Source organism: Eublepharis macularius, chromosome 2 (genome assembly GCF_028583425.1).
Source record: "Eublepharis macularius isolate TG4126 chromosome 2, MPM_Emac_v1.0, whole genome shotgun sequence".
NCBI classification, from domain to species: Eukaryota; Metazoa; Chordata; class Lepidosauria; order Squamata; family Eublepharidae; genus Eublepharis; species Eublepharis macularius.
In genome coordinates, this window is record NC_072791.1 from 28930188 (window position 1) to 28945758 (window position 15571).

General features: G+C 40.9%; 1 protein-coding gene across 1 annotated transcript in view; it reads left to right on the top strand.

Annotated features, from left to right (window-relative positions):
• Positions 1–1142: 1142 nt before the first annotated feature.
• Positions 1143–15571, top strand: part of ATG2B (autophagy related 2B) — a 55488-nt gene continuing 41059 nt past the window's right edge. The window contains 8 exon segments of the mRNA XM_054970741.1: positions 1143–1346; positions 5858–6020; positions 7299–7451; positions 9310–9412; positions 10415–10577; positions 11744–11923; positions 14351–14447; positions 14868–15050. Of these exon segments, the coding sequence (XP_054826716.1) occupies positions 1185–1346; positions 5858–6020; positions 7299–7451; positions 9310–9412; positions 10415–10577; positions 11744–11923; positions 14351–14447; positions 14868–15050 (1204 nt within the window). The 5' untranslated portion in view covers positions 1143–1184.

Below are 15571 nucleotides of genomic sequence, written 5' to 3' on the forward strand. Positions count from 1 at the left end.
AAACTACCTGGTAGGATCATACATATAGCAACAGCCAGTACTGTACATACTAGTGAAGTTCCTTTACTAATTTATCTCCTTGAGACTACCGCCTTATAGTACAACCCTGCTATCTGAGTAAAAATCCAGATGAAAGGGGCAATTTAGAAAGCAAATCGTTTAATTTTATTTATTTAATGTATTTATGTCAGTTATACTCCATCTTTCCCACTGAGACTCAAGGCAGATTACACAGCGTGAGTCGCTACAATCTATTCCAAAGACATTTCAATGAACAACCCAACAGGATAAGCCAAAATAGCAGACTAACTGATGCCAACAACAGCAAGCGCGCACACAACCATCCTCCCAAGCCACAAAGAATTTGCTTTCCCCGCTTCTGCCACTCATTTTGCAATATTCCAATAGAACCCGTGGCTGTATATATACATTCCTCTTTCCCCTCACCTTATCTCTACGTTCGCCACAGGCAGCCACTTCACGTGACTTCCGCCCCGCCCCCCCCGCCAGAGAAGTACGACGACAACAGCCTGTGGGTGTGACGTCTAGCCGAGCGTGTTACGAAAAGGGGCGGGGCAAAGGGAGCACAACAACAGCCGCGCTTCATCGCTGTGAGGAGAGGGGGGAGGGGAAAAGGGGCGGGGCAAAAGGAGGCCGAGCGACGGCCCTTCGAAGAAAAAGAGAGGCGGGGTGCGAAGGACGACCCCGCGGGTTGACGTGCCTCCTCGAAGCTCCGCCCCCTCCTCTGAGGGCCGGGCGGCAGAGGGGGGCGCGCGGAGAGAAAATGGCGGCGGTGGCGTGAGAAGGGTCGGGAATGGAGTCACCTCGCGCGGAAGGGGCTGGAGCCGGTTGCCGTCCGGGGGGGATAGGAGACTGAGAGCCGGGCAGCCCCCCGACAGAGGGGAGGCCAGTCCCCTCCTTCGTCTCCCTTCCGTTTTCTTTGCCTCCTCGCCAGACTTCATACCTTTCCATAGGACCTTGGTGGTAACATCTGTCTGCTGACAGCCTCTCCTCCGCGCGCGCGCGCGCGCGCCCCCCCCCCCCCCGCTGTTCTTTTCCAGCCTCCCACCTCTTCGCCTTCCCTTTATCCTTTGCCCAAGGGGCCGAGATTTATATTCTCCCCCCCCCCCCTCCAGTCTTCTGGTAACAGGTGCGCCACAGGCACACACACGCCGCTCGCTGTCATGCCGTGGCCCTTCTCGGAATCCATCAAGAAAAGGGCCTGCAGGTACCTGCTGCAGAGGTACCTGGGCCACTTCCTCCAGGAGAAGCTGAGCTTGGAGCAGCTCACCCTGGATCTCTACCAAGGCACCGGCTCCCTGGCACAGGTGCCCCTGGATAAGTGGGTAAGTGGGGGGGGGGTGATATTCTTTCCTCCAATCCCCACTCTTCTGCTCTCTCTCTCTCCTGCCTGCAAAGTTTTAATCTTCTTCTTTAACAAGGGAGAAAAAGCCTTGCTTGGATTGTGACACAGGAGTATGTGCCATGTGTAATTTACTTCTCCCTTGTGGCTAGAGTCTGTTTATTTACTACATTTTTAATACCACATTGTTTGCCAATAACATGATAAAGCTGTAAAGGTCATCCTTGGTCAGTTACAGAACCGCAGCCCATCATTTCTCTTGACAACAACATCACCAAAAGTCCTGTTGAACAAGATCTTCACCTGCCTTTTGAAGCAAGTGAGGAACAAATAGAGGTGTCTAAAGGGTTATGTAGCTTTGGGTCTATCACGAAAAGGTCTAAAGTCTTGACTTTTGGTAAATGCCAGTGTTGCATCTAATCAGGGCCTCCCTGGCAAATCTTAAGGGATTAGGTGTATCTCTGTTGGAATGGATATTCTTTAAAATTCTATACAACTCCCTCCCAGCCATTTAGAGCTGTGAAGTTCAGAACAATAGCACTTGGAATTGTGCTCAGAAACTAATGGGCCATTGTTGTTGGAGTACAGTCTTATGTGCTTTCTCTGTCCACGCCCAGCGAAATGACAGGGTGTTTTGAATCAATTGACGTTTCTCAGCATTCTGTATGGGTCTGCCCTTGAAGACTAGATACCAGCAGTCTGATCTGCAAGTCACCCAAATGTGAGATGCAGTGGCTGCATTGCTGTGCAGTTTCAGGTAGCCTAAAGCTGACAATTATAAATGATTTTACACATGAATGTTGAACTTTGCATCCAAGTAGTTGCATCACAATCTTTTCCACTCAAGCGTGACCAAATTACCATTGAAGCTCATGGTTGATCTGTTGTATATATTATGCAGATCAGGTTTTAAAAAAGAAATGTTAGGCAGAAGGAAAACTACTATATCACTTGCTAATGATTCAGCAGTCTTAGGCTATAGGGACTGAACTCCATTGAACCTGGGGCTTCATTACATTTGTAGATATGGACTTCAAAACTCATTTAACAAGTGTGAGTTATATGAGTTACGGATCAATCGTTTTTAAAAGAATCCTGATTTTAGGAATAGACATTAATGTACATATTAAACCTATGGAGAATTTTTAGAACGTCGTATTTACTTTGAAATGACCATTTATCAGAAGCCATGCTAGTGGGAATTGTTTTAATAGCAGGATCATGCTGTTGGCTGTCATTCTATTTTGCTTTTTTTCAAAGCCCTTTACACTCATTTCAGCTGTGCAGTACTGAGAAACTAGCATTGAAGTCAAAGGAGTTGGGAACTAGCAAGGTCAGGTCGGTTTTTGTTAGTGTTTGTTAGACAGGCTTTTTGTCACCTCTAATGAAAAAAATGGTGTTTACAAACAGTCGTCTGTAAAGTCACATGCATTTTGTATTACAAATCTTTTTTTCTTGAAATGATGGTAGTTTTTTAAATGAGGTATTGACTGTCAGGAAACTAATCTTTCTGGGTTTTTTTACAAAACAGCCATACTTTATTATATATATCATTGGTTGCTGTTCTGTTTTACATACAATTTAAGCATGTTGGCTATGAATCTTGAAAATATGTTTCTCAGAGTTTTCAGCATTAGGACTTGTGTGCAGACATTTTGTGGAGCAGTTATTCATAGGAAAAACACTTGGTTAGGATAAACCATCTCTTGTGACCCTTTGGCACAGTTCAGTGTTTATAGCAAAGAGGGAGAAATTGAACATTTTGACTTCATGGCCCTCAAGCAGACACCACAGTGGCCTTTGATCTCTTCAAGCAATCCTAGATCCAAATATTTGAGTGGCTGACTTTTCTATGCCAATTCCCACAGAAAATAAGTCACTTTTAAAGAAAACACATTGCTTATTTTAATTTAGCTTTTTAGGCGCCTCTTGTTATCTACGTGGGAGAAATAATTCTCATGAAATGCATTTCTTAGAGTGAGAAAGAATCAGAAGCAACTCCAAATGTAGGGGTGTGGCAAAAGTTCAGTAGCAGTATATGGGATCAGGAAGGGATCGAGTACTCACTGGTTGTTTTCCATGTCATTTGTTTCTTCATCTGCACATCCACTTTCTGCCCTTTCTGCTGTGATGGTATATCTGGGTGGTTCTCATTGTGACACTGGAAAACAACTTTTGACTTGTTTCCTTACTGCTTTTCACTCTCTGTCTACCTCTCCTTATAGTACCTATACCTATTGACATCAGTGGATAGTGCATTGTGATCACATTGTTTGACCCAGGCAGGGATCAGGAGGAAGAATAGCCACTGATGGGCTTTCTGCTGTTGCCAGAAGCATTTTGATCATTAACCAAGACACATTGTTTATGCCAGTGTGGTGTAAAAGGTGCTGAATAAACACAAACACTACTACTCACCTAATCAGTACCATAGTTCCTAGTCCATGATACTAGTTTTATGAGTAGGCCACTTTTGCTGCTTCTCCTGTTTAACATTTTAGTGTTTTAAAATATCATAATGTATGGAGAATTAGACATATTCAGATCAGAATGGTGACATACTCACTCTTCTGAGATGGGACTGATGGGGAAGACTTTTTAAAGAATGCCCAATTAAAACGCAATACTTTCTTCACTATGATACAGTTATAATTCTGAGGGTAGAATGGGAGGTGTTGGTTGGAACCTGTTAGGTATTTTTAAGGTTTCTTTCATGCTCCCATTTCACTGGCATAATTCAGATGTAATGACAAACCACATGAATCAGCCTGGATAATCCTTTGTCTTGCAGATCGCTGCCACTTCCTCTTCTTTCACACGGCTGGTTAATGAAAGATTTTCACAGCAAACTATAGTTTGTCATTCCAGCAAATCCAAAACTACAGCTTGTATTCTTCTTTGCAGATTAGGATTCTAAAACAGTATTAAAGTATGGTTTGTAGGAAACAGCATAAACCATAGCTCTTCGTTCCACGTAGAACAAGTTGGCAGAATGGCGCTCTTTCTGCCTTCTCCTTTCTCCAGCAACTTGCTGCTTGTTCTAAAAGTCCTCTCTTGATCTTAGGGAACACTTGTGAAGAAAATGTACAGTAGAATGAGGGGACAACGCTTATTCCACCTTAAATCTTTGAGAGTCACTTTTCTATCACAGTCAAAAGCCTTTTGGAATGCTGTGTACTTCAAAGCAAATATACAACTGTCTGTACACAAGCATTCTCTATTGTGGCCCCCACCTTATGGAATGGTCTACCTGATGAGGTTACGAAGGCTCACAATGCCCTGGTTTTCTGCAAACTGTGCAAAACTTAGTTGTTCAAGAGGGGAGGGGTAATATGCTGTACTGTAATGACATGGTTCAGATGGTTGCATTGGTAAAGGTATAGGAAACGGGGGTCTTTCTGTTCTGTATGCTCCTACAGTGTAATTTCTACATTGTTTAATGTGTTCTGTTTAAGAGCTGCTTTATCAGGTTTGTTACAGCTCTATTTTAGATCTTTGGCTGGCTCCAAATTTCTATAGTCCAAATTCTATTATTGGATGCCCCATCCTGTTGATTGAATTTGAATTGTACGATAAAATAAAAACATATCAAAATGGTAACAATGGGCTATTAATATAAATGGGTTTGTTAATGGGTTTATTAATATAAATAGGTATATTATATAATCAAGGAATGATTTCTACAAACAAAAGGTTTTTGTGAAAAAGCAATACATCCATATATTTACCATATTTTAAAAACTCTGTAGGAAAGAAGTCTTAGTGGAATTTAAAAAATGCTACTGAGTTTTATGTAAGAGAACAAACGTTGCCTGAGAGTTTTTTGAGTTTTTTAGGGATTAAGTTCAGAAAGATTTCCAAGGTGGTACAGGCACAGCTGGATAGACCAATACAATCCAAGAAATTCAGGACCAATAAGAATGCTGTAATAAAGTTATTGGGCTTGGCAGCATTACTTTGTAAAACAATATAGACATCATTGTAGATCCAATGAAAAAAGTAACTAATAACTTCCTAGAATTGGATATGCTGATAAATTTATGGCACGATGCAAAAATAATTGTGATGCCCGAGGGAGCGAAACTCTGATCTCTAGTTATGTCCTGTAAGCCAATCTAAGTCCTGAATAATGGCTACAAACAGGATACATAATATTTTGCATAAGCATATTTACCAGGATCAAACAAGAATGTTGTAGAATAGAAAAATGCTAGATGATAAATATTTATCATCTTATGAAGTGAGAGGTTTGCATCCTATCATTCTGCTCAGCTAAGTCTAAAGCCTTCCTGCAGTCTAAGATAGGGTACAAGCAGGTTTCTGTCTTTTAAAAAATGCTATATTATTTTTAGGGGCTGGAAAAAGCTTTCGATAACGTAAAGTGGGCATTCTTATTCCAGGTCTTGGTTACTTAACATGGAAGGGAATTTTTTAAAACTGGATGGCTTGTGCTAATATAAAATTAATTTTGAATTTTCTTTTTTAAAACTTTAGAGTCTTAATGAAATCTTGGAGTCAGCTGATGCCCCTCTGGAAGTTACGGAGGGGTTTATTCAATCAATTTCTCTGTCTATTCCCTGGGGCTCTCTACTTCAAGATAACTGTGCACTTGAAGTGAAGGGCTTAGAGATGGTCTTCAAGCCAAGACCCAGACTAGGTAGGTTTAGAAAATAACAATTATTTACCATTACCAATTATCCAGAAATCTTATCTGTAAACATATTCATTTTTGCCAGTGATCAAATATTATGAAGTCTGCTTGGTTTTTGATGGCTAGAATACTGGGGTGTTGTGCTGGGAATGTATCCTGCAGAGTCAGCCACACCTTTTCAGATCATAAAGAAGCAGATCTTACTTGTAAATGACATCTTCAGTAGAGGGTAGGATGACAGTCTTCTTGGGGGTGTTTTTTACTGCTCAGATATGGTATGCAAATCTTTTGACTTGAATACAGCTGTTGCTGTGTTTGATTCACAAAGCTGAAGGAACATACTTTGGTTTCCTCTTGAGGAAAATTTTGCTCTATGTCCGTGAGGACAGTTTTGGACTTCGTGGAACACACACGCCCACCCCAACTTGATGGCTATACTGTGGACTAGAATTTAGTATGTTTTTGGAAGGACTGACCTATTTTTCCCCCAAGAACATCAGTGTGTGTGTTGATGCTGTGCTGTTCCTGTCTTGACTGGAGCTGCATAGTTTGATCCACAACCAGCAACGAGCAAATATAGAAAGAGTGTCCTCAGTGTAATGTTGTGTAGCCATGTCTTCTAGATGCACAGTGAGTGAGTGCAGCCTGAAGACAAATCCTGCTTTTCATTCACAGGTAGTATGAGCTCTGGGTACCCTTGTTATAGCAGGGAAAGCCCAGTTTTACTCAGAGGTTTCCGATATAATTGAAATCAACTGCTTTCTGTTTTCTGCATGCATGCCTATTAAAATGACACCAAGGTGGCACATTCATGCAACCCCCCCCCCCCATGTGTTCCAGTGGTTTTGAATACATTTGCAGCATGTGTTCTGCTCACATACTGCAAGTTTAAGCCAGGTACCCACAATCTTCCACATCACTCAGTATCACCCCAAAATGGTTGGTTCCTAAACTTTGTATGTTATATCTTAGGATATTGTTTAGAAATATGTATGTGGCAGAAACTAATGAAATCAGTGCCACGCATGTAACTGGCACTTGATCACGTGGCTTTATAAAATTCTTCTGCTGAAACACTGATGTTGAAGGAGACGAATTTGGTGAGGAGTTTCTTTATCTGATGCTCTGTACACAGAACATCTGAAAGTCTGTCATCCTCAATTTCAGAAGTTGTACTTCTGATTTATTTTATGGAAATTCCTGCCTTGATGCACTTTGGATTTGATCGTTCACTTGTTGAACTCTGTTAATGGATGAACATTAAGTTTCTCTTGTGTTTCACAGCTTCTGGTTCAGAGCCAATGTACTGGTCAAGCTTTATGACCAGTAGTATGCAACTTGCAAAGGAATGTCTCAGCCAGAAGCTGACAGATGAACAAGGAGAAGGGTCCCAGCCATTTGAAGGACTTGAGAAGTTTGCTGAAACAATTGAAACAGGTATTTAAGCAGCGGGATACTGAGTTTTGTTAAGTTAAAGTATCCTTCCAGTAGGGTTATCATTTATGTCTGTCAGTACATCAAGCAATTACTTAATTTCATTATACGAAACTTGTTGTCATTATAAGTCATTAATATTTGATAGTTTAAAAAAATCATCTTTCTTGATTAAAAATGAGGTACAGTTTGGAGCAAGTATTGCTAAGTCTGAAGAACAGGACCTATGCATTATTTTTTTCAGTCCCATTTCAGACTTGTAAAATTGGCCTGTGCCAACACCACAGTCCTTCAATCCATACATAAAATCTCATGAACCCTGAAAAAAGTTCTAGGTATGAAATTACTGTTAAATATTTTACATTTTGGAAAAATGCTCACTTTTACAGTTTTTGTTTAATAATTATACTCATTTCTGAGAGTCCTACAAGTTCACTAATTGTTTTGACCCTAAAAAGGGATTATCCTATCGGTGTCTTTAAAACAATTCTTATGGACCAATGTGGTTGCAAAGAGCAGGCCAATTAACTTAAAGCTTTATTTTCCTGGCTTTTTTCATTGCAAAATCATCAACTAGCCCCTCAGAGTTGATTTCTCTTGGAAGTTCACACTCGATAGACAAGATGGCTGGATGGTTTAACCATTCTTACCCCATTGAAGAATATCTGCAGGGTTTTTTTTTTTCATGAGTGCTAGCTTGCTGAAACTTTTCAGCTTCTTCCACAGTCACTGTGCAAAGAATCTGTGTAGGGCTATGCGCACTTCCCTGAAAATTAGTTGCCACAGTGTCAGCGTTGAAATAATTTTCCTCTTGAATTTGTCTATCTGCTTTCCTAGTTACTGTATTGTTGTCTAACTGCAGAAAGACCTTGTCTGATTTTTAAAAAATGGAGGATAGACTGTTTTCCTTTAACTTTTTTTTGTTCCCTTTCTTTTACTTCCTTACATTTCTGGCTGCCTGATTTGTATTTATAGCCCCCACCAGCCCTGGCAGCAGGAAGCATGTGTGTTTGTGAGCGAATTAGACACTTACTTATATTTTGGGCTGTAAATCCTACCAGAAGCAGCAGCATCATTTGCATCCACTGTCCTATGGCGCTTTGCCACCAGCTGTTCCTCCCTCCTGTCTGTGCAAAAGACAATCTGGGAATGGTAGTTCTTGGTGTGATAGACCCAGCCGTTCAGCATGTTGCTTAAGAATGCTGCTTTAACAACATTGGCTCTAGCAAATTTCACAACGTCTGGGCAGTAGATAAAGGAAAATAAGTTTCTACACATGTCTTCAGGTATGATCTACAGTTTATGTTCGGTTTTTTCCCTCATGATAACGGGGATTGCAGCCTGGGCTGTGCCCCTCTGGACCCCAGGAAAGTCTCCCCGCCCCCATTTGGGGGCCCTGCTGAAGAGGGAATTGATATAGAGCCCAGTGAGTCCTCTTTCCCTCCCTAGGTACAGAGGGAGGCATGTATGCATGCCTTGTGGAACAATTCCTCCTAACTGCCTTAGTCCTCAAATAACCTGTTCTGTGGAGGAGTGGTAGGACTGGATTGCTATGGTGGACATGGATTACCAGCAGCCCCTTCTGCTTAATCCAGTGATCTATGTGCATGCATCTGGGTAGAGTGAGCGGACTCATTGAGCAATATGACAGTCCCTTTTTTGGACTCAGCAGCATCCAGGGTCTGCATTCTTAGTCTTAAAATCCTAATATCAGGGCAGTTTGTAGCACATTAAAAGCCTTGTTTCTTCTTATACCAAATGGACATGTTACTGGCTATAAATACTTGAGTAACTGAATGCAATATCAGGTAGGTTTTCTTAATTTTTTTATGTGACTCTCGCTCTGGTTTCTTCCATATAGTTTTAAGAAGAGTGAAAGTAACCTTTTTAGAAACTGTTCTGAGAATTGAACATGTGCCAGATAATTCTAAAAGTGGAACAGCACTTGAAATTCATATTGACAAGTAAGTAGTTTTTTTTTTAATTTAAAGTGAAACACAAATTTTTATTTTCTCTTAACATGCAAGGGTTTACAATATGTAAAATGATGGTTTTCAAAGCAAGTTGAATCAGATCTGCCTGTGTTGAATACTCTGGACATAGGAATTTTTTGGTGCGGGTGGAAGGGGGAAGAGAGGGGACTTATTCTACAGAACGTGAATCTTCACTGACGTTGTAGGACAGACTATACATACGCATGGAATTCTCATATGCCTGCTTAGTATAGCAAAGTTTTTCTGCTGCTTTTGGCACCTGAGGCCTCTGTTCAATCTGTAATAATGACAGAATCTAGACAGAAGTCTGATCGAAATGGAACTGTTTCCCCAGAGTACAATTTGGTGATTCTGTTTATCCCTAATTACTTAACGCATACGCACATTTTTCTACCTCTGTAACCACTTAGTAGGGCTCTGGATGCAACGTGTTTTGTGGTCTGCGCCTTTTGTTTTCTGTTTCAATTTAATTTTCCATTTTGAACTGTTCTGTTCAGTTATTTGAGGGGGATGGTTCTTCGTCATGAGGTCTCTGAAGAAGCCTCAGTGGTTGAAAGCTCAGGACCTAGAATTTCAGTTTCATCTAACATATGAGAAAAAGTTGATGAATATTTAGTATTTTCCATAAATTACTTTTCTTGATCCAGGCTTTCTTCATAAAGATTGAAATGGGCAAAATAGGCAACATCCACTTCCAGTACTTGAGACTGCATGGAGATGTTCCGTACTGGCTGGCAGCTTTGAGCAGGGCATTTCAGCAAAGACCAAAGCATGCTTTCTGGGTGGGATACATGCTTTCGATTGCCCTGCGGGGATGATAAAATTTAAACCTAATCTTTACAGTTTAAGTCATTTGATAACTCTTGAAATAGACACCAGGGCAGATTTTTTTTGCATGAATTGTCAGTGGCTGTGGCGGGCAAGGGTGGGGGTCAGTCCTTCTTTTATAATTTTTTTTCCCCACTCCCTCAGAACGATGTATTGTGATGAAACTGCCGACGAATGCTCTGGAATTAATGTCCATCAGCCCACAGCTTTTGCTCACAAATTACTTCAGCTCTCAGGTGTTTCTCTTTTTTGGGATGAATTTCCTGCATCATCAAAATCCTCTCCAGTGTGTTCAACTACACAGTTGGTAAAAAATATTTTAGATCTTTATATACTCATATCTGTAACCTATTAGATCTATAATGTATTGCTCTATGCAGTAGACTGTTTTCCTGCATTCCTTGCTTGTTATAGCAACCTTAATTCTGCCTCATTGGCACTGACTCTACAGATGCTAGTTTTTTAAATTCAAGTTTCCTTCCTTGTCTGCTGTGGTGGACGGTATGAGAACCAAGCTGGGTGATGTGTACAGCGCAAATTGGATCTTGGCTTTAAATGGTGTGTTGCCCTGAGCAACAGCTGCAGAAGCAGAGCAACATGCAACAGGCTGCTCAGGAGGAGAGCAGGGAGGAGCCAGCAAAATGAGGGTCATAGTCAGAGCAGGTAGCCCCAGTGGAGGAGGAAGGCATCTGACCCCAAATGGAAGAAGTGGTGATGGGAAGCCTAGGCAGCAGCCACTTTCTCCCCACCCCACACCCCCATCCTGGTCTATCTGTAGTGGGACAAGGCAGAACAGCAACTGTGTCATCCACCTTGAGTCTCAGTGAGAAAGGCAAACTATAAATGACATAAAGAAATAAAAGAATAGGTGGCGTCATAAAACACAGGGGCACCCCAGGAAGGTGTGTGTGGGCACAAGAAGAGCACGGTGAAGCCAAGCAGGAGTTCCCCCAGGAGCCCAGCCTACTATGTGGAGGCTGGGGCTCGGTCCCAGGCTACAAGTGATGGTCACAGAGAGTTAGTCATTTACTATTTTAACTACCTTTTAGCTTACCGTAGAGGACTGTTGGCAGGGTGACTTGTTATTGGGGGTTCCTTGAAGGAGGGAAGGGTACAAATATTGCAAATAAATTAATGGATGAATTTCCCAAGTGCAGCTTGACGTGACGTGTGCTCATAAAAATGAGATACCAAGTATATTACATTGTTTAAATTGGTTCTTTCTAGACTATATATCTTCCATGTGGCTTTTTGTTATAATATTACCCACTTAGAGAGAAAAAAAATTGCCTTTTGATACTAGAAAAGCTTTGTATTGCGTCATAATAATGTCATCATTTTGCTACAACTGAAAGCTCTGTTTAATTATTGTTATATATATAATAATGCTGTCCTTGTATATGCAGCAGTTGGCATATGTAGTGTTTTTCCTTACCGTATCTTTTAATTCCTTTTCTCCAATTTATTTTAAAGACGACAGAACCAAAGCTTTCACCTAGCTGGAACCCAAAAATTGTGTATGAGCCGCACCCACAATTAGCAAGAAACATACCAGAGGTTTCTCCATCAGACCCCGTCCAAATATGTAAGCTGATTGGAAGAATGGAGCTCAGTCTTACATTAAAACAAAACGAAGTGCTTCCTGGAGCAAAGGTTAGTTGTAGTCTCCTACATGTTCATATTATGTAGTTGCAGACAAGAACAGCAGTCAAGTTTATTGGTTAGAGCACTTTTACACGCCTTTCCCTGAAACCGGAACTAAGGCAGGTTACAGTGGTAATACAAAAATATATACATTTAATCATGAAAAACTAAAAAATATACATTTAATAATTCATACAAACTAAAAGCAGTATACATTTAATCCATAAAAACTACAAACATATAAATTACATGGCATTGTCAAAATCCCACCTGCATAACTTACGTTTTTTCCATTGCTGTGAATTACTCTGAGGCCTGATGCAGACACACTGCTGGGCCTTCCCTATACTTTCCTCCTCCTCCTCCTCCTTTTCCTGGATGTGTCTTTCTGCTGCTCTTCTGAATTATAGCCTGGCCATTGTGCTGGGTTTGGTAGAGAAGGGATAAACCCATCAGGTTGGATCCTGTACAGTACCAGTAGAATGTGCTGGTAGATGCAGATCTTGCCCACCTCCAGCAGCTGTCTGAGTATGGTATAAAGTGATGCCAGGATTGAGGCAGGTATATGGACATACAAAAAGAGTTGCTGCGATGAGTAGGAGAAAGCAGTCGAAATTGCCCCTCTTTTTGTGCCAGTGGTGCCTCTACCTTCAGTGGAAGGCTTTTTGCAGCAGCATGGCAGCTGTGTAAAACCATTCAGAGATATTTCCTAATCGTCCTTCTGCTTCCCTTCTCTTGATTCAAGCAAAATTAGCTGTCTGAGACAGCTAAGAGCCAGGGGCAGCAGTGGTGTGGGAACCTGACAGCTGACAAGCTCAGTCGCAGCCATACCTGCAGCATTTTATTTCACTCAGTGGGTGAGCATCATATTCAGCTGCAGTCCTTATTCTGCTTTGACTTCCTAATGCGTCAGTGCATGAGGCAAAAGCTTCATTCATGATTTGAACTGGGAAGTATGGGAAGCATCCTTTGTGGTCAGCTCAAAATTAGAAAACCAAAATACATGTACACCGAGCGCACATGACCAGAAAGCAAGAAGGCATCCAAAGAAGATGTAAACAATTCTCTTTGGAATTGCTGATCTCTGAGAACGAAGCCATGTCTCTAAGATACATAGCAACATCTTCAGGGAACAGGCCATTGTCTTTAATATTGAAATCAATCCAGAAGGAAACTCAGTGATAATTTATAGAGCTCCTTTTATCCTTCTTTTTGGGCAGGCTTTTAAAATCAGGATTTGCTGACAGTAGCATCCATTGTGGGAGAAAGAGAAGAGGGAGTTGAAAGTACAGGGCCAGAGGAAAAAGATAGGTGCAGAGCTTCTGCAGTCAAGTGTATATCTGGATACAGTTCTTACATTGATGGCCTATTATATGTCCACATCTCTCCAAATGATTATAACAATTTTCAAGCTTAGGAGGAACAAGAAAAAGAAACCTTTTTTAACCTTTCCATCTTCATATGGAACTTGCTGTAAAAGAAAATCCAGCTGCGATCTTTTAAGTATTACAGTATCATTGTCAAAATGATAGGGTTGTAGCCTACCAGCTTTTTCTCTCAGTCTCACAACTTCTCTTCCTTATTACGGCCTCCATTGTACAAGGCTTTTGACCATGCACATTCCATGGTCTCCAGCACACACTTTGGTGATCAAAGGGGACTCTTCCCTTTCTCACCAGTGGAAAAGCTGTTTGGATCCAACCCATACTTTGTAGTGTCCCTTGTTTGACAATAACCTGGATATTTTGTGTTCCAGTGTTCGCACAACTTGAGGAACTGCTTCCCATGAGAAATTATTTAGCATGTTTGAGTTCAGATATACACAAGCAGCTTCAGCCTGCTCTGTATTTATGCTTTTGTATAGAAATATAAGATGTGACTTAGCCATAGATATAGTAACAGCTTATGTAGTTAGAAACAGTCTGTTCCAGCCGTTGCAGTAATGGAAACTGATAGTCATACTTGTAATGTATGAACTAAGCAATCACATCTGAGTAATGATGGAACTGCTTGAAGGATGAAAAACCTATTGTGTGAATTAGCCTGTGGTATTAGTAACATTGTACGTGTAAGTCAGAAAAGGTGGCATCACTCAGGAATTAAGTCTAGTGTTGAAGTTTCAGTAATGTTTTTAACTCATATGTCTGATTGCCCAGACCCAGAAGTGCAAGCTGCTTTGCTGTTTGAGCAGACACTTGGAGATGCCAACTTAGGCATTGCAGACACAGTCAAGCCTAGATATAGTGATGATACAAAAGATGATGTCTTGGTATGAGTGTATAGCATGGCTGACTATAGTATTTGTACAGGACCTTGTAGAATAACAAGGAATTTAAATGGGGGAAGAAATATCTGTTATTTTTCATTGAGTAACCTGTGCAAAATCTGATAACTGAAGAAAAATTGTCACTGTTTCATACACTTTGTTTTTTAAAGTTGGATGTAGATGGACAGATAGATTCCATACACCTGTTCCTGTCACCCAGGCAGGTACATCTTCTGTTGGACATGTTAGCAGCCATTGCTGGACCAGGCAAGTAGAAACTCATTGCCTACTTTGGTCGGAGGGAAGCACTGTTGTGTTATAAGCCTCGCACAATAATCAAAACTTTAAATATTTTTAACTCTTTGAAGTTCATTTATATTAGTAATTTTTAATTAAGTTCTATTCATTCAAATAAGGAAGAAGGGTTAACATTTGTGTTTAAATCTCCTATTGAAATCAGTGAAATGAAGTATTTGATTTCGGCTGGGTTGTGCCTGAGATTATAAGCCTTCTATTTGCGTTTCAGTAAAAATCTAAATAAATGACAATACTAGATGTAGTCTGAAGTTAAAACAAAAAAGATTTTATTAGTTCAGAAGTTGTTTCTCTGTTGTATAGTGGAAGGATTTTTGTTTTCTCTGAGATTTGAATGAGAAGTCAAGTCTCCGTATCCTCTTTTTGTGACAGAAAATTCCAGTAGGCTGGAATTGTCTAATAAGGATAGGAAAAATCGACCAATGCAACAGGAAGACGAGTATCGGATCCAAATGGAGCTTAAGCGCTACCTAAGAAAAGACATTTTGCCAGCAGGAGCACAGTCTGATCCAAGTTTTTATGAGACAGAGGCAGCCAGAACTCCTTCCAGTCGTGGTGAGCAGCTCTGAGGATGTGGGCATATGATCAGTTCGGTTGAAATGTACCCTGTAGAGATTGTCAGCATTGAATGAGGTTCAGACACTTTTTAATGGTTAATGCAGCCCAAGCTCTGCTCATGACCTGAGTTCGATCATAATGGAAACTTGGGTTCAGGTAGCCGGCTCAAGGTTGACTCAGCCTTCCATCCTTCTGAGGTCGGTAAAATGAGTACCCAGTTTCCTGGGGGTAAAGTGTAGATGACTGGGGAAGGCAATGGCAAACCACCCCGTAAAAAAAGTCTGCCAATAAAACGTCGTGATGCAGCGTCCCCCCATGGGTCAGTAATGACTCGGTGCTTGCACAGGGGACTACCTTTACCTTAATGGCTATCAGTCAATCATTATTATGTCCTGAACTACTGGCATTCTGATGTTGGTTTATCTACAAGTAAATTGTCTTTAGTGAAACTAGTCTTTAGATGGGATGCAACAGTGGTACTTCTCTTATTTTCGTTGTCATATAACATTTAAAACATA